General features: G+C 41.3%; 1 protein-coding gene across 1 annotated transcript in view; it reads right to left on the bottom strand.

Moving 5' to 3' along the window:
• Positions 1–1,495: 1,495 nt before the first annotated feature.
• The window catches only part of ITIH2 (inter-alpha-trypsin inhibitor heavy chain 2), a 39,871-nt gene continuing 22,432 nt past the window's right edge, over positions 1,496–18,934 (bottom strand). The window contains exons 11-21 of the mRNA XM_001916932.5: positions 18,658–18,783; positions 16,978–17,159; positions 15,898–16,083; positions 15,380–15,519; positions 13,671–13,840; positions 11,255–11,392; positions 6,281–6,394; positions 5,664–5,862; positions 4,929–5,101; positions 3,580–3,691; positions 1,496–1,808 (exon numbers count right to left, since the gene is read on the bottom strand). Coding sequence (XP_001916967.1) covers positions 1,661–1,808; positions 3,580–3,691; positions 4,929–5,101; positions 5,664–5,862; positions 6,281–6,394; positions 11,255–11,392; positions 13,671–13,840; positions 15,380–15,519; positions 15,898–16,083; positions 16,978–17,159; positions 18,658–18,783 — 1,688 coding nt within the window. The 3' untranslated portion in view covers positions 1,496–1,660. The remainder of the gene's footprint in view (positions 1,809–3,579; positions 3,692–4,928; positions 5,102–5,663; positions 5,863–6,280; positions 6,395–11,254; positions 11,393–13,670; positions 13,841–15,379; positions 15,520–15,897; positions 16,084–16,977; positions 17,160–18,657; positions 18,784–18,934) is intronic.

Consider the following 18,934-nt stretch of genomic DNA (forward strand, 5'->3'; position numbering starts at 1 on the left):
AAAAATAGTTTTTACCAAATTATGGAGAGAATGCTTCATAAAAATGTACCTTTAAAATTTTTTCTGCAATTTTATCACTTTGGTTCTTGAAAATATATCCATTTTAGGAATTGGTTTTTAAAGGAAAGTTATAAACAAAGGAAAACACATAATTACAACAGATCAGACTTGGACCGTATTACCCAAATCCACTATATTAATGCAGACACAAGAAAGCCACCCAATTTCACTTTAACTTTGTTGTTTATTTTTTCTGCTTTATGAGTACCATTAGCCTTTTGTTAGGACGTAATTTTCTGGTTAATTTATTTTGAAATAAATTCTAATCATATAAAGTTTAAAATCTAAATGGCGTTGCTCTTAGGAATTGCTTAAATACAAACAAAATAAAAGGCTACAAGGAGTACTGAGGAAGCTTCTGTGTCCAAAATCCATTAAATTTGTGTGAAACTTGTTGCTTCCTGGAGGGGGCTCCCAGAGAACTTGGAACTATGATTCTCAGAATTCATGGTAACACTAACACTGTGTGCAATTAGCCATGGGAGGTAATATCCCAAGCCATTTGAAACGTGAAGAATTTGGGAGCAACAAAATCTCCCAGGTGATCTTGGAATAATGTCAGGGAGGCAGAAGTACGAAGTGATTGCAATTTAATAAGCAGATACCTACCCACTTGTGCTATATTTGGAGAATGGCTATGTGAACAGAATAAGGTTGTTTAAGGCCTTGTGATAGCCAATTTTGTGTGTCAACTTGACTGGGCCATGGGATGAAATGTACATTTAAGTAGGTAGACTGAGTAAAGCAGATTGACCTCCCCAGTGTGGATGGGTCTCCTCTAATCAGTTGAAGGCCTGAATAGAAGGAAAAGACTGCCCCTCCCCTGAGTAAGGGAATTCTCCGGCTGACTGCCTTTGCACTTCATCTGCAAGATTGCCTAACAGTCTTCAAACTAGAACATCAGCTTATAATAAATTACTTTACTGTATATATGTATATATGTGTGTGTATAGATATTGTATGTGTGTAGATATATGTATGTGTTTATATATGTACAAGTGTATTGTCTTGGTTCTGTTTCTCTGGAGAACCCTAACTAATTCAGGCCTCTTGGACTACAGAGAGTCCCCAAGGCCAGCACTATGAAGGAAGCTTGGCTAAGAGTATTGGGCCATCAGAGTTACCTAGGCAAGGCTATGCCGACAGAGGGTAACAGGGCTTTCGTAGATACAGCTACAAAACAAGACCAAGTACTTCTCCTGTTATTCCACATTCACCAAGTAACCTTCTCATAACTGAACTTCCCATGTAGATGGCAGTGTGAAAATGTGCTCAGTCTGCAAGGACTGAGGACCTGACACTCAGCTATGGCGAAGTCATCACAGCCAGTGCCCAATCTAGGGCTGTGTCTGGGTGCCCTCTGGACACGCCAAAGCAGCTTTCCTTTGCGCCGCCTTGATTAACACACCTTAGCATTCAAAAGCGCAACAAAATCTTAAAGCTTCTTTGCAAATCCTTTATTTTCTTCCCATGTGTCAACAGGTTTTATAAGCCACCGTGCTGTCTGGTTGGTTTTTAATTATTCAAATTGAAGAATGATTGCAAAAGTGGCAGGAAAAAAATGTACATTTATACGTATAATTTCTAAAACTAGAAACCTTTAAGCCCGTTTGAGAAAGCTATAGAGCTGAGGCACAAAGTAATCCTTGTAATGTCCATCGATGAAACCTTTCCCACTGTCGTGCACAAACCAACAGGGAACATCTGTTCCAAACACTATATCTGTTCGGTAGTCTTTCTGGAGGCCTCTGCAAGGAAAATGGTGCACACGTTTAGGGCACAGACCAAGGCGTGGGCAGCCTGCATATCTGCAAAGGAGACTATGTCCCCTCCCTTGCTGTTCTTTGCACCCCTTCTAGCACCATATCTGCCCACCCCCACCCACCCCTGCTCCCCAAGTCATAGGGAACATCAGAGTCTGGGGCATGGTGTTGAAAGGGCAGAGAGTAAGGAGTGTGTCCTTAGATAATTCAAATAACCCTTATAGAGACTGACCAATGTGGACTTTTCCAGCAAGGTAAAGAGTGCAAATTAACTTTCAAGTGGAAAGAAGGTGGAAATAGACTCCAACGTGTTGAGGGTAACCTCACGTGTTACCCGCAGAATGAATCTGAGATGCCTCTCACCTTCACTGTATGAGTGAGTATTCTTTCTAAGGGCGATGCCAGCTGTTTCTCAGAAATTCACGTCTTTCATTTAAAGGATACAGAAGCTAATGCTTTGAAAAGTCACATGGCATATTGCCATTAATGAGCTCTCAAATGTATATAATTGTGCATGGCCCACAAGTTGACTTGGTTCCAGTCAAGCACCATGAGGTGCTTGCAGTAAATAAAATTGAGACCCAACATTTACCCTTTGTCATTAGAGTGTAGTAGCTGGGCCTTTACCAATCTCAGATAACACTATTACTATTATTAACTGCGCTCGCCGTTTCTTCTATAAAACACGCTTACTGATACCCATTGGTAACTCATTGATCTCCTGTTGAATGGTATACTCACTAAGAGTCCATTGTTTTGATTCACAAATCTGTTTTTGTGGTGGTATTTATTATTGTAATTTTATGGTTTAATAATTATTGTTAATTTATGGTGTAATTAAGTTTGTGGAAGCCAATGACACGTGCGTGCAAAAAGAGTCATTTCTCAGAAAGTAAGGTTGGCTGCTTTGTAAAAACCCTAAAAAGGTAAAAAAAAAAGCTTTAAAACGATGCTAAATTGGGCATGGGTGAGACAACTGTAAAAGACTGGGACAAATTTAAAAGATTTATAACAATTTTACACTCAGAATGCTTTACACGTATCTAAGTTCTTACTTCAAAACGAAGCATACGGATATGGTTTGTGTAAGAAAAGCTACACAAAAATGCATTCACTAGGGGCTGGCCCCGTGGCCGAGTGGTTAAGTTCGCGCGCTCCGCTGCAGGCGGCCCAGTGTTTCGTTGGTTCGAATCCTGGGCGCGGACATGGCACTGCTCATCAAACCACGCTGAGGCAGCGTCCCACATGCCACAACTAGAAGGACCCACAACGAATAATATACAACTATGTACTGGGGGGCTTTGGGGAGAAAAAGGAAAAATAAAATCTTAAAAAAAAAAATGCATTCACTAGATACAAACTCAAAAAGAAGACTCTACCTTGCATAAAATATACATTCTTTCTCTAGTGCTATGGCACGTATGTATTTTTATGATTTCCTCCTTTAATCAGGTTTTTCAATTATCCAACTTGTGACCACAGGGCTTCTAATGTATGAAGGTGACAACAATAGATTAATTAATCTTGGCATTTTATGGTACATACTTATCTATCTAGTCATTATTTGCACTTAAGACAGACTGTCTGCAACATCCTTATGCAAATGTTATGTGTGCCTGTTACTGATGAATTGTTTAGTTTGACATAGGTAAAGCTTAAAACAGCTTTTCTTGCTCTTCCATTTTGTTGTGTGAGTCCAACCCTAGTCGGAGCCCTTTTCATTACTGTCATTTCTATTGTGGCATCCAAGGCCTACCTGGTGACAATCAGCTTATGTCCTTTCACCTCCATGCTTGCCTCTGGCTTCTTGAGGTCCTTTCCAAGTCGCTCATTGAAGATGTGTACCTTTGGCTCATTCATGAACTGGCCTAAAGAAACAAGGTCCAGACACTGATTTACTTGTGGTCCCGGGGTCAATAAAAAGACAGACTCATCACTTGATCCAAACTGCATTTGGGTCCTCCCTCCAGAATTTCTAGAGAAGGACATATTGGGAGGAAAAGAGAGCAGCAGTGGGAGCGAGGGGGTCCTTCTTGAGAGAAAATCTGTGCTGCTCACCCCACAGTCATGTACAGAAAAGGCTGACCTACTGGACCAGGAGGAAAATCGAACTCCCTGATGGCAGGGGGCAAAGGTCAGCACCTGAGAGCATAGCTCAAATCCTAGAAACAAGGCTTGTGATGTCATACGCTTAAATTGGAACCAGTCTTTAAAAAGTGGGGAAAGTTGACTTAGATATCCTGCTTATTATCACTGACTTCCTAAACCAGGTCACCTCTCCTCAGTTAGGAAAAATATCTTCAGCGTAAAACATAAAATTTACCTGTCCCGTCTCTTAAATTGCCCAGTTTGTGATGATGAAATCCTGGTTCAGGGAAAACCCCGTCTGGAACAGCAGATGGTCCTGGCCATGGCATTACTGAATCACCCCGCACTGCTATGTTGTGTGTATTAATCATGTTTTTTATTTTCTGTATATTATGATGTTTTGACATTTTAAAAACCTTGTCTGGCTGGGAAGAGACTGTCCCTCCCAGGGCTAGCCAATTCTGAAAGATAGCAAAGGACTCAGCCAGGAGCATGTCTTTGATGTACAAACTAACCAACCCAGATGAAGACCTCCATCTGGCCCATACAACCCAGAAGAAACATTCCAGGGCCAGGGACCAGGCAACTAGAGACCACCCTATAACCCAAAGCCCGTGGGCATTATGCAAACCAGCCAACCCTAAGCTATTTACCCTGCTCTGCCATGTCTTTCCCATGGAAACCCCAAGAAAGGCTCTGGCCTAAACCTGTAGCTTCCTCCTGCTTCTGCTTCCTGACCCAAACCTGGCCTTCTCCTGTGGTCCTGCCTGTGAGCCACACCTCTTGTTTCTAGAGGAAACTGAGACTAACAGTAAAAGCTTCTTTCAATGCCATTGACCTCTTTGAGTCGTCACTCAGCCACCTTTATAAACTAAGACCCGGGCACAGAATATGGGTCCTCCCTGTGCTCTTGAGTGCACACCTGTCACATTCCAAAGTTCTAACCGCTGCCATCCAAAGTTGCTCAAGACCATGAGAGTGGTCCCACGCTTGTCAGATGGTTGATTGACACTTTACCTATTAGTCCATGTACATTAGGCGAAAATTTGTTTGTGGGGGGAATGTAGATCCCCAAAAAGTCTACGTTGATTGGATGCTTCTTCCAAACGCGATGAAGTAAGACAGAGAAGGACATCTCTTTATCCAGGGTGACAGTCACAGTTTTCTCTTTCTTCACTGAGACAAGCACCCTAGTACAAAAGTGGAAATGGAATTAACCATTCCAGAACAGACTCTTTTCAGAAAGTCATTCCTCTTGCCTCACGTATGAACTCTCCATTCCTCCCAACACAGCCCCACTATTTTTCCAAGAGCTTTACAACGTTTTTGCTATAGAATGTGGTTGTTTTAACTCCCAGCTCTAAAATCGGTCAAATTGTATGTTTGTATGTAAACAAGAGATACTAATGAGAAGATATGACACATGGCACAATCATAGTGTTTCTGAGCACACTGACACAGAACGGGCTGTGGATTTTGGTTGATGGATTTATTTACTTACCTGACACATAGTTATGCAGTCTTTCCTATATGACCAGCCTTATGTCAGTGCTGAGACACACACTGACCACAAAACGTGGACTCTGCCTCCAGGAAGAGGGGAGTGGGTAACAGAAGTGCTTCTGGACCTTGACTTCTTCAGATTCGAAATGACGACTTTAAATTCTATGTTTATGTCATGGATGCCTGGATTTATTTATGTAGTCACGCATCAAGGACAGCCTCGAATTCAGCTCTAATAACAATACTTGCCTTTGATTAATGACACGAGCGGTGTCAGCCCAGGACAAGGTGGACGCACGAGAGCCCCAGCTCAGGGTGATGGTCTCAGTGCTGATTTCTATTTTCATATCCTCGCTTTGGAAATAAAATCCCAGTTTCCCAAAATAGGTGCTTAGTTTTTCATTCTTGGGCTTCTTGGCACCAATGAGCTGTCCATTGACCAAAATCCCTACAGAAAAAAAATGGTTTTTTCTCTCTCATGTGCCATTGTTTTGCACGTGTGCAAATAATTCAAATAATGCAAAAATTCAAATTTATAAAACTTTACAATATGGGAAAAGTATTTTTTTTGCTTCAAGATCTACCAACATTTTATTCCTTCCTAACCCTCACTATAACTGTGTTTTATTGTAGTTTAAATTAATTTTATCGTAAGTCTTGCTAGTTCATACTCATACTCAGAATGTTTTATCTGTAATATTTAAAACACTTAGGAATATGTTTATAATTCATCTTTTACTAATTGTTGGCAGTTGAAAAATATGGGACTTCTAGTAAGGTGGGAAAGAAAGAAATCCCAGGTAGTAGCAGCGAAGCGCAACAATGATCTAATCGTCTAATTCAAAAACAATATCTTTTTCTTTTACCTGATTCTGGATCAGAAACAAGACTGAGGATTTTTCCAGGTTCTGAGTCAATATTGAAACAAATATTCTCTTGGCTTTTGGGCAGGTAAATGATGAAGTGTGGGTCGTTTTCAACTGGAAAATAGACAAAGAAAATGAAAACAAAATCATGGAAAGGAAGATGATTTTGAACAGTAGTTTATTCCTGAGCATGTTTAATTTAACAAGAACAAACATTTATTGGGCTTCTACTCCATACTAGGTACTGTTCCAGACACTGGGGGCCCGGCGGTCCGAGTCCATTGTCCCTTCCTCATGGAGCTCCCATCAGAGCTTTACGTTATTTTACAAATATGGTGGACATTTATTCTGTAGCTATCACATATGTACCAGGCTAGAGAAAAATGAAAAAGAAAGATGCAGGAATAAGAAACATATATATACACACACTATATATACATATATATATATTATATATGTGCATATATATATACAGTGAATGTGTGTATAGATAGATAAAAAGATACCTATTTTTTAAGTAGCCATACACAGTGCATAAAAATAAAGGAGACATAATCTTACTTGTTGGTATACAGATTAGTATTAATCAATTCCAAGAGCAATGAAGGATCAAGCTACTCCCAAGAGAGTGCTCCTTTGTTACTGGACACTGCTATTCTGGCTGATCTTTTTGTTTGTTGGTTGGTTTAACCATTCATCAAATATTTGGTGAGAAAAAAAACTGTGTCCAAAACACTGAATTAGCAATGTTGGGTGTTGCTATAAATGTCGTGTTTTGTACCTTCAAGAAAGTAACAATTGACTGAAGGAGCGACAAAAATTTTGTCCTTGACAGAACTCTACTCAGGCTCCCCTGAAATTTTCAGCTAGGCATGGCTTTTGGACTTGCATTCATCTCTGCATTGTCCAATTTTATCAAGAATCCTGGTAAGTCAGTTCAACCAGAAGCCCCGACTCTCGATATCTGATTGGGTTCCTCATCCCAACCATCCTCCAGATGACAACTGATCCCCTGGCCTGCCTTCAGCGAGAATCCTGTTAGGTCAGGCTAGCCAGAACCCTCACCCCTGATGTTTCCTCTTAGTAATTTCCACCCACTGACTCCACCCTGCTCCTTGTCTATGAACTCTTGCTTTCCCACGCTGTGTTCAGAGTGAGTCCAATCTCTCTCCCCCACGGCAAGACCCCATTGCAGGGGTCTCTACACCCATCATGATGGCCCCTTTGAATCAAGTCTTCCTTACTGTGCTTTAACGAGTGTCATGAATAATTATTTTCTTTAAGAGAACATTATTTTTTCTTTAATGGAGGAGGCATATCCGCTAATATAAGATGGAAGGAAGTAAATGATACAAAAACAGCCCAAGTACCTTGCTCTGAGGATGGAGTGGAAAGGATGATCAACTCCTCCATGGGGGAGGTTGAGAAAGGCCTTATAAAGGAGTGGGCTTTTGAAGTAAGTCTTGAAGGTAGGAGAAGAGGGGAAGACAAAGACACAGGAGAGAGATGTTTTATTCTGAGTGGACAGAAGGAGGAAAGGCATGGAATACTTCCATCACAAGTTGATGATCTGTTTAGAAAGTAACTCAACGTGACTAGAGGCTAGGTTCTTGAAGAATGGAGAAAAAAGATAAGACTGAAAATGTAGGTCCTCCAGACGATGGAACACCATGCTAAAGAATGGACATTTATTCTGTTGGACTATTTTTGAGAATAAAGGCGACAGGATTTGACCCCCGTTTTAGGAAAATCACTGATCTTAAGTATTGGAAAGCAGACATAGGAAGATGATTTAGCAGCTAAAGCAGCAGTAACCCAGGCAAGAAATGTTAAATTCAAGAACTAGGATGGTGAATGAGATTGGCAAGAGAGGGAACATTCAAGAGACATCTGGTAGAATCCACAATATCTGTAACTAAATGGAAAAGAACAACTTAGCACTTCCAGGCTTCTAGCCTGAGACATTAAGGGAATTGAAGAGGAAGGATTGACTTGAAATGACTGCAGTGGTTGGATTTTCTAGAATAAGAAGAGTAGGCTACTACCCATTGAGAGGTTGCTGTTTTCTAGATATTCTCGCAAAGCTCCTTGCCAATGTTAACTCAGTTCATGCTTACTGTATCTCTGCAGAGGACAGGTGACCTGCCCCGGTCACATCACAGAGTTAGTGAGTGACAGAGTTATGGCTCAAAGCCACACTGTCTGATTACAAGCCTATTTTCCCAACCACTCTGAAGTGCTCATTCCTTTTCAAGTGTGTGTTTTGGAACTTGAGATCGAGGCTACACTAATCCAGAGCAGGAACAAAATCTTGTACTTCTTTACACCCCTCACATGCCCAAGCTCATGCTGTGTAGTCAATATACTCAGTTAATTGATTTTTTGTTGGGGCTGGGCACTAGAGGGCATTGTTAAAACACAGAACAAAGGGTCTCAACTCTTTTTTTTTTTTGTTTTTTTTAATTAAGAAATCATTTTATTATGATAATCTTGTCCTTCCTCTACATAAATATGGTGTTTTGAAATATTTCCTTTGAAGGAGATTGCTTTTATTAAAGATAATGATTGGTTTTGCCATTTTAATTAACCCCAACTCTGCCAATCAAACCTTCTGATGAGCAACAATGAATCCGTGCGGCCATGTTGAGTGGCTATAATTCTAGGCAACAGCAATGAAACATCATGTTCAAGTTAGTCTGTGCAGCTTTAACTTCTGATTAGGGTGAAAGTAGATTGAGGCCGCCCATGACTAACTTCATGGATTAGTAAGAACCTGGGGTTTATGGGCATAAAACTAACCAGTGTTTGATGAGCTTCTGCTAGGAAACAGGAACTTACTTTACAACCACCTGCTGGGGAGGTATTATCATCCCCATCTTTGGGTGGGCTCACTGAGACCTAACGAGGTTTCAGTGTGTGGCCCAAGGTCACGTGAGCAGAATTTGGCTCCAGAACATTCTACTCCCAAGACCTCATCCTCTTTACTACATCATACAGGAGAGATTATAAACTTGGAGGAAGCACTGCATTCTTACTAAAGGAAGATGCTTAAACATAAATTAACTTTATCTTTCCATTTTTCTACAGAAGTTTTATTTTGCAAACAGTTTAAGCGGCTCGCTCGCTGTCATTACAGTTACCTCTTGCTCTTAGAAGCCACTCATTGGAAAGGCATGGTAAATACAGCTATTGTTCAAGCACGATAATCTCCCACACAGATTCCTCCTCGTAAGTGCAGCTGGATGAGATTGCCACTTCTCATGAATGTTAAACACAGAGTCCTCCATGAGCTCAGCATCAGAGGTGATGCAGTATGAGAGGAGAGGGGCAGCTCTGGGAAGCATTACCAGCAATGAGAGAGTAAGGAAGCAAATGGCTTTTGGCCATGAATAATAATTTTGGAGATGAGCCAGGGGTGAGAAGAAATCACTTTCAGTGTCCACTCCAAGTCCCTGCTCCGTTTTCTCTGCTGTAATACGATGTTTGGTGAGTGGTGGGAATACATGAGAGATTGGTTCTGAGGATTTCTGGATGGAAGAGTCTATATTCCAGGCAGAAAATCTGCACATTTCTAGGACATCAGGAGCTATTCTGATATTTAAATTTCAAACAACCCAAGTTAAGCTGGTATTGTGGACCTTCTGATAGGGAGAGGGATGTGCTCTCTCTTTGAACATTGAAATTTACTCCCTTCTAATGAAAAGGAAAGAAAACAAAGCAAAATATGCACTGGCTTTCTACAGAGGTCTAGCTAACTGGGCAGCTGTAATCTCTTTCGGCGAAAGGCAGCAATACAAGACCAGGAACGGGAGAGGAGACTCTCTCTGAGCTCCCCCAGGCAGCTCCTCTCTCACTGGTTGGGAGAGGAGACTCTGGAGAGGTTGACGTTGGGAAGGCAAAGAAATCTGCACAAGGAAGCTGCAGTGTCTAAGCTCTCATAAGGAAGTGCGTTTTCCAACTTTCAGAGGATCACATCTACCACTCGTACTTCCCAATGAAATCATTTGTAGAAAGGTTTTTCTAAGATAGTAAAACTAGGATTTTTTATACACTATGCAAAACAAACAAACAAACAAAGGAACAACTTCACAAAATAACATGTAGCTATACAGGAAACATTAACCTTTTTTTAACATTCATGTATTTGTGTTGACAAAATTTATAGTTCCTAGTCTTTAATAATAACATCTACTTATTGAAGGGCTATCATGGGCTAGCCCTTTAAAGATGGTTTCACATTTAATCAATAACCTAGCTATGTAAATATCCTTATGCCTACTTTCAATACGAAGGAAGTGAAGTGTGGACACATGGAGTAACTTGCTCAAGTTCACACAGGTGGTGTGAACAACCTCTAAAGAGGATGTTCTTTCCATTGACACTTTGTCGGTGTTCCCTGCATGAGAGGAGCATCTCTCTCATTCCAGAAGGTTCACCTCATACAGCTGGAAACAGAGTGCTATGGACTGACTTGTCCCTCCAAGTTCATAAGTTGGAGCCCTAACTACCAACATGATGTTAATTGGAGATGGGGCCTCTGGGAGGAAATTAGGGTTAGATGAGGTGGGGCTCCCATGATGCAATTACTGCCCTTCTAAGAAAGGACACCAGAGAACTTGCCCTCTTTCTCTCTCCCCTTGTGTGCACACAAAAAAGAAGCCGTGTGAACCTACAGCAAAATGGCGGCCTCTTACAAGCCAAGAAAAAAATATACCTTGCTGGCACCTTGATCTTGGACTTCCAGCGTCCGGAACTATCAGAAATAAATTTCTGTGGTTTAAGCCACGAAGACTGTGGTAGTTTGTTACGGCAGCTCAAGCTGACTAACACAGGGAGCTATCTTTGAATGAAAGGCAACGGTGCCCAGAAAAGTCAACTAGCTTCCCAGGGCACAGTGATTTTACTAGCATATATAAATAAATGAGCTCTACAGATTATGATCCAACTGAGATGTGGGAAGTGTTGTTCTTTTACCTCTCATCACATGTGGAGGAGGAGTTGACTCCAGCACTTGAGCTCCTTTCACAGGCAATGGGATCATTGGCGTTGGTGAAGGGTTGACCCAAGATGGGATGGAACCTGGAGCAACTTTGCTGCCATAATACAGGGCACCTGTGTAAAAAAATCTGTATCCATTAGTTCCCAGGTGTGCTTTTCTAGGGAAGTTGCCTACAATTGCAAGAATCTGTTTCATGCACACCCAGGAGGTTCTCAGCTAAGGTTTTCTACCCCTGTTTTTATTCCAGAGTCCTCGCTCTTCTGGCTCCTTCTATCGTCATGCTGTAGAGTTCTCTGCAGAGTCTGGGACCGGGGCTAGGGGCTGCAGCCAGAGGAACTGCCCTGTAGAGATCGCGGAAGGTTCCAGTGCCTTCAGCATAGGCTGGGGAGATAATGTCCAGTCCAGCTTCTGGAGAAGTCCTGGCTTACAGTCAGCATCTTCCCCGATCTGTTCCTCTTTACTCATCAAACAACAATCTGAACAATTTAGTTTCCCAAAGAGGTTCCTCTACTTATTACAAAAAGTTCATTTTGTATTCTGATATGCAGTCAGTCTTCCATTCTTTGAGAAACAAATGCCTGTTCACCTAGGCATTTTATCTAGGTGATATAAAATCCCCTGTAAATGCCAGTTTATCGAGGGTGAGTTTCCCCTGGGTAAATTTAGCTGTGAAGCCCCAGGCTATCATAACTGGGATGGCAGAAGTCAGAGTTCCTTGAACCCTGGACCACTGCTGTAAAGTTGGCATCTCACTTGGATAAATAAACCAAGGTCTTCTAAACTTTGGCACCTGCGCCCTTGGGCGTAGCTGGGGACTTTCCACAGGGTGCAGAGATCGTGGATCATTTTTAAAGCAATTTCTAGATTCTCAGCTTCCATATACACTGTCTCCTAAGAAATGCTCTTTCCCCTGGTTTACAGATGGGAGGCGTGCTCTTTCCCTGCCTGCCTTCACCAGAAACTTCCCTGGAACCCAAGGGTCCATTTGAAAATTGGTGTCGTGCCAAAAACCAGAACGACTCCAACGACTGGGAAGCACGTCCATTTGCAAGTCAGATAGTTTCCAATTCTTTGCTTTCAACAGAATGAGAGTAGGGACTGGACTGACATCTGATAGAGCATTAAAAACAATTTTTGAATACTAGATCTTGACGTGAGCTTTGTCCTATAACTTCAAAGAAGATCAGGTAAGTGAGTGACGTTGCTGTAACAAAGGTCTTTCTGTTCTCATCTACTTGTCAATGCTAACAAGTTTTGTCCAATTTATACCTTTAAAAAAGTTTTTAAGTACAATTAATGCTGAATCTTGTCTCTTTCCATCTATTAATAACACTTAGCCATAGATAAATGAGAAAATACTCTGCCACATTTTTCTCATTAACAGATGATTTCCAATAAAATTTTACCTCTTTTGCATATCAAAATTTATAATATATTTATATTATTTTGATCAATTGTCTACTCATAGTAATTTTAATAAAATAATACAGAAGAGGGGCCGGCCCCGTGGCAGAGTGGTTAAGTTCGCGCGCTCCGCTGCAGGCGGCCCAGTGTTTCGTCAGTTCGAATCCTGGGCGCGGACATGGCACCATTCATTGAGCCACGCTGAGGCAGCATCCCACATACCACAACTAGAAGGACCCACAACTAAGAATATACAACTATGTACCGGGGGCTTTGGGGAGAAAAAGGAAAAAAATAAAATCTTTAAAAAAAAAAAAAAAAAAAAAAATAATACAGAAGAAAACTTGGAACACTCAGAATCTATGATCACAAGGAACTGAGAAAATTTAAATATGTAAACATATTTTTCTTGCAGAGAAGTATGATGATCAATAAAAGACTTTCAAGCCTAAAAACATATTATGTTAGGACAGAATTCTGCCAAGAAAGTGGAATGGAAATCCAAGTTCAACCAGAAAAAATATATAAAATTTCCAATAATTAAAGTAGGATTTGTTCATCCATTTTTTTAATAGGTCATGGTGAGCATCAGCTTAAGTATTCCATTTCATTGGCTACACTTAAGACAGTGATGCAAGAGTTTTATTTTAAAAGCTCAATATTTACAATATGCCAGAAGTTAAATTCGTTGCAATTATTTAAACAAGATGAAAAATTTCAAATCTTAATTTGAAAAATGGGTGAATGGGTACACAGGTTTTCAAAATTCCTTTGGGAGATATGTGAGCAAAAATGTTTGAAGACCACAGCAATAAGCTGTCCCCAAAGGAAACCGGGGGAAGAGTACAGGAAGAGTTCAGGGCACAGGAGACACCGACCTGGAAGCCAGAGGCAGGCTGGGCACGGAGAGCAGCAGAGGTCGGAGGACCTGGACGCAGGGTAAGAAAGCTGACCGGCCATATTTCTCCACCAGATAGAAACACTGACCTGAGCAGCAAGAATGATCCTGCGGAGGGGAGTCAGCCAGCATCCGCTCATCCCCGGCCTCGTTCTCAATCACCATTGAGGTAAGGGGCGTCACTATGTGGTGGTCCAGAGACATTTGCAGGATTGTTTTTGTAATTTTCCTTTTGGCAGCTGCTGTAGGAGCCAGGCTTCTGTATTCAGGAAATAGAGACATTAGAAGACATCCCCACATGTAAGGCTGAGCTGAAGTTCGACAACCTCATCACTTCGGGGTTCAAGCAGGACCCTGCGGGCCAGAAGGTGAACTAAACTAACTGCCTTCATGAAGCTTACTATTTTATCTAGCTATGTAGGCCTAAGGAGTTTTTCTTCACAGACTTGATTTTTTCGTTAGAGCAGTTTTAGGTTCACAGCAAAACTGAGTGGAAAGTACAGAGATTTCCCATTTACCCCCTGCCCCTACACATGCACAGCCTGTGCCATTATCAACATCCCCCGCCACAGTGGGACATTTATTTCAATCCATGAACCTGCACTGACACGTCATAATCACCTTAAGCCCATAGTTGACATTAGGGTTCACTCTTGGTGATGTACATTCTATGGGTTTGGACAAATGTATAACGACGCGTATCCATCATTATAGTGTCACACAGAGTAGTTTCACTGCCCTGAAAATCCTCTGTGCTCCACCTGTTCGTCTTTGCCGCCCCCCCTAACCCCAGGCAACCACTCATCTGTTTTTATAGGGATTGTTTTTTAAAAATTAATATTTAATTTCTGCAGCAATGTGCTGTATCGCTTAAGTGCACCCAGGGTGCTTTTGTAAAAGGGCGAGGATAGCTCTCGCTTACTTCCAAGCCACAGCTACAACCCTGTGTCTGTCTTATGATCTTATTGACATCACAGATTTTCTCTGTGAGTCCAGTTATCCAACCACATTTCATTTTCCACAACCTAATTCAGGTGACCCTGTTCCATCTTCCCGAGAATCCAACCGAATAGGCATGGGGCTCGGGGATGGTGATTTTCTTATCCAACACCCTCATGTAATTCTGATGCATACATAGTCTAGAAATACAGTTTTTTTATTGGCGAGTTTAAACGCAGGTCAGCTGAGAAGCCAGAGATGGAATAGATAACTATTAGGGTGCCCTTCGTTATGCAATTATATCATAATCACTTTACCATAAATTTCTCTTTGGACAACAACCTGTTTTTAAGGGTAAATGCAAATGAAGTAGTGTTACCCCCCAGCATCATGGATGAATCTCACAGACATCATATTGAGTGAAGGAAGCCATTACACGAAATTTAGCCACAGACAAAACTCATTGATGGTGACTGACATCCGGGTGGTGATTTCCACTGGAGGAGGGAGGTGGGTGTTGAGGGGACGGAGAAGAAGGGAACCTTCAGAGATGATGGACATGCTCTATGTGTAGATCTGGGTGGTGACTACGTGGGTGATACGTATAAAATTTCATTCAACTGTACACAGAATTCATGCACTTCACACACTTTATGTATGTCACACCTCAACAAAAAAGAAAAAAGAGTGAACCCAGCTTTAGTTAAAGTGCTTGGAACCAGTGGAAATTAATAATCCAAACCCTGAATTAATTTGCTGCCTTTCTTGGTGCCAATGTCTTTTTGTGTGTTACTTCAAATCGTCAGGGCAAACCTTTCACTTTTGCAAATGCCTGTGGGGCACATTCTTCACTCCTTACCGCTCAGCTAGAAGTTGGTTGATTGTCAGATAGGCCCACAATTTCTTGGTGAAATCAGGATCTGCATGCTTGTCTTTTGATAGGAAATCCTCCAAGTCGTCCATTTCGGCCAGGGTTTCTAAGACTAACTCTGTGTTAGCCTGGACGATGGAAGGTTCAGTTGAAAAACACCAGGGAAGCAGAATTATAGTTAATTAGTCCACATTTTTTGTACCTACTGTGAGTGAATCAGGGTCCTATGCAATTTTAAGGGGAATGCAAAATAATTCAAAAGAATACAAAACAGGAAGTAAAAGCATACCTCTAGGGTTGGGTTTGAGTTTGGGATGAAAAACGTGAGGATTTACACAGTAGTTGGGAAGATGGCATAGATCTTTTTCTGCTTTCTCTTTCACTTACTGCTTTTATTCCACATGCAAGATTCTTGGAATATAGAGTGTTAGTCTCTTACTATACAAGATGGACCTTGTCCAAGGGATGAGTTAGTACTTTCAGAATAAGCAAATGAGCGAAAGTACCGAAGTCGCAGTGATAATGCCCTGTAATTGCTCCAATTTCTCAGGGTGAAATTTTCCTGCCACCACAATCTCTGAGCCTCCAAAATAGTTAGGGAAACTATTTTGAGTGACATCCGTTACTGACGTATGGGGATAGTTGAACTGAATGTTCCGGAGCAATGGAGTAGAGACCTGGTTGTAGAATTTCTACAAGTCATAAAAAAAAAAAAAAACAGAGAAATCGTTATTGTCATACCACTTTATAGGTCTAAAGCATTTTTCTCTGGGATTCTTCCAAAGCTTAGCAGATACCTCTTATTTTATTCTCACAAGATCTCTGTGGAAAGCTATGGGACAAGGAAAATTCTCATAACTATCAGACGAACTGAGACACAGAGAAGATAAAGATTTGTTAAGAGTATTACCATTGATTTAAGAGTCTAGTAATTTTTTTTTTTTCTGTTACGACCAGCATGAAAAGCTGATGGACACTGAAAATCAGAAAAGTCAGCTGGGTTGATATTCCCAAATTAGAAACTTATCCCTTACCTGTCCCCAAGTTTCAGTGTGGTGCCTGCCTTCGATATATGGTATCTGGTACCGACAGCTGGGGTAAGGTACGTTCTTCTACATCTTTTTCTTGTCCATTTAGTCAAAATAAACGAGTAATTCATATCCTTCATATTTAAGGAAACTTACAGGCTATAGTTTGATCTGTGTTACATTATAAAAAGTTGATATCCAAGATGCCAATGCACTTGAAAGGGAAAACAGGAGGCCATGATGAGGAGGAGGACCAATTGCTTGGCAGGAACGGAGAGCCGCAAGAAGCTCTGACAGTGTCTCCGAAGACTTGTTCAGGGAGGACGGAACTGCGCGCCCCTGGCCTCAGCCTCTCACCTCACTGCTAAAGCTGATATACAAGTAGGGTGGGGTGCATGAGAAAGGACTCGAACACCTGCCTGATTCATGCAGCTGAATATAGCGGAAATAATGACAATTTTCATTTAAATTCTGCTGTCTTCTTTTAGGCTTCAGATATTGCTAGTCGAATGATTTTGAGTGGAGCAAAAAAAGATAAGAATAGGAGAAAAATGTTACCTTGAGCTGGGAAGAAGTGTCCTGGTTTCCATAAATCCTATGAGCAATTCCGCGGTTTTCATTGGATAGTCGCTTCAAAAAATCATAATCTACATCAAATCCTATCCCCAAGCTGAACAAGGAGATGTTGTCTTGGATGTTCTGCTTCACGTTTTTCTGAATTTTTGACAACTTCAGTTCACCTGAAGTTGATGATGACAGAAAGGAAAGGAAGGAGGCAACGTTGTAAAATTTTTGAAAAATCCATGGAGGACAGCTTAGCAAAACTGGTCAAAATTAAAAATGCACTTACCCTTTGACCCAGCGACTCAACCAGGATTTTTTCTCACTGATGCACTCATGCATATTGAAACGCAGTGTGGGCAACGGTACATAGCAACATTACTGAGAATAGCAACATGATGGGAAACCCTCACACGTACACCAATAAGTGAGATTGGTTAAACTACGATCCTTTCACACTGCGAAATACTATGCAGTTATTAAAAAGATCAAGGTGACTCTTGATGTATTTATATTGACCGATCTCAAAGGCACAATTTTAAAGGGGAAAATCAATGTAAAAATTGGTATATGTAGGATGTATTTGTATATATGCATGCATATATGTGTGTATGTATACATGTGTGTATATAGTCACATATATGTATATGTATGCATATACAGTAGACAGATATGCATAGAATATCTCTGGAAAGACACACAAGGAATTGGCAACCAGCGATCGCCTCCAGTGACAGGAACTGGATGGTTGAGGGACAGGAGTGAGAAGTAGGCTTAATTTTTTTACTATATTTCCTTTTCTTCCTAATGATTTTATTCTAAAGTTGAATTTCCAAAGTAATCTGATCCAAGGTGGAAAAAACACATGGAATCTACAACAAATACATAACCACGGTCGTTCTAGTCTCCCCATTAATAAAACGGTTGCTCTTCGCCTTTCTAAAACTCTGGTTGCCATTGTCACGATCGGCTCACTCGTCTTCCTTCCACTGAGCTGTGTCAGGTGCGGGTGGGCCACAGTGCTTGTCTACACGACAGACTGCCGCAGAATCTAGCATTCACTCTCGCCTACATTTGTCAGGGTAAAGACCCAAATAAGCACATAAAAATAACAGAACATGGAAGAAGCAGAGAGATGTTGAGCCATTTTGTGGATAAGAAAAATGCTTCACATACAGGACGTCTGGAATTTCTCCACAGAAGAGAAACTAGAAGAAGACAAGTCATTCTCCAGTTTCGGTGAGTAACTGAGGGCAACGTGGAGAACAGAGGGAGAGTATGTTCCTGCGGCCTCCAGGGGTACTACTGGAGCCTTGGGATAAATGCTCATCATACACACTCCCACACACCATCCCACCTGCCTCAATGGAGGAAATAAATGCATTTCATTAGTTGGTATCAGCAACCCTCATAGCTTACTATTACAATTCCAATTCACATTTTCCCACGATATGGAGATGAAACGGAGGCATTCAAGAGCATCACTGAAAGATATCTGGGAATTTGTTTCAGCGGGGTGAGTGTTTTAGGGTCAAAAGAAGCCTTCTTAAAGGAGCAGGATTTAAAATAGTTTAGAAACTCAGGCAAATGCAATTAGATTTCCCGTTTCAAGCAAATCACGTTCCCAAGAAACAACGGTAAAAATATTTGTCAGTAGAAAATCGAAGCGATACTTGCCTACTGTGGGATCGCCGTCAGAAACCAAAATTATCAGGGAGACTGAGTTGGGGTCCAACAATCCCAAGTTGTTGGCTTCGTTCAAAATAAAGATGGCCCGCAGGAGCGCTTCGTTGATGTTTGTGCCTGTTCAAGCGATATAATGAGCTGTTCTGTCATGCACTCTTTCATTGCACAGAACAATGACGTCTTGGCTTCAGGTTCATCAGTCAGGTGATTGCTCATGCATAATTTATTCAGTACCCAAATCATTCGATTGCATTTCCAAGTGGCACAC

This window comes from Equus caballus, chromosome 29 (assembly GCF_041296265.1).
Source record: "Equus caballus isolate H_3958 breed thoroughbred chromosome 29, TB-T2T, whole genome shotgun sequence".
In the NCBI taxonomy this organism is placed as follows: Eukaryota; Metazoa; Chordata; class Mammalia; order Perissodactyla; family Equidae; genus Equus; species Equus caballus.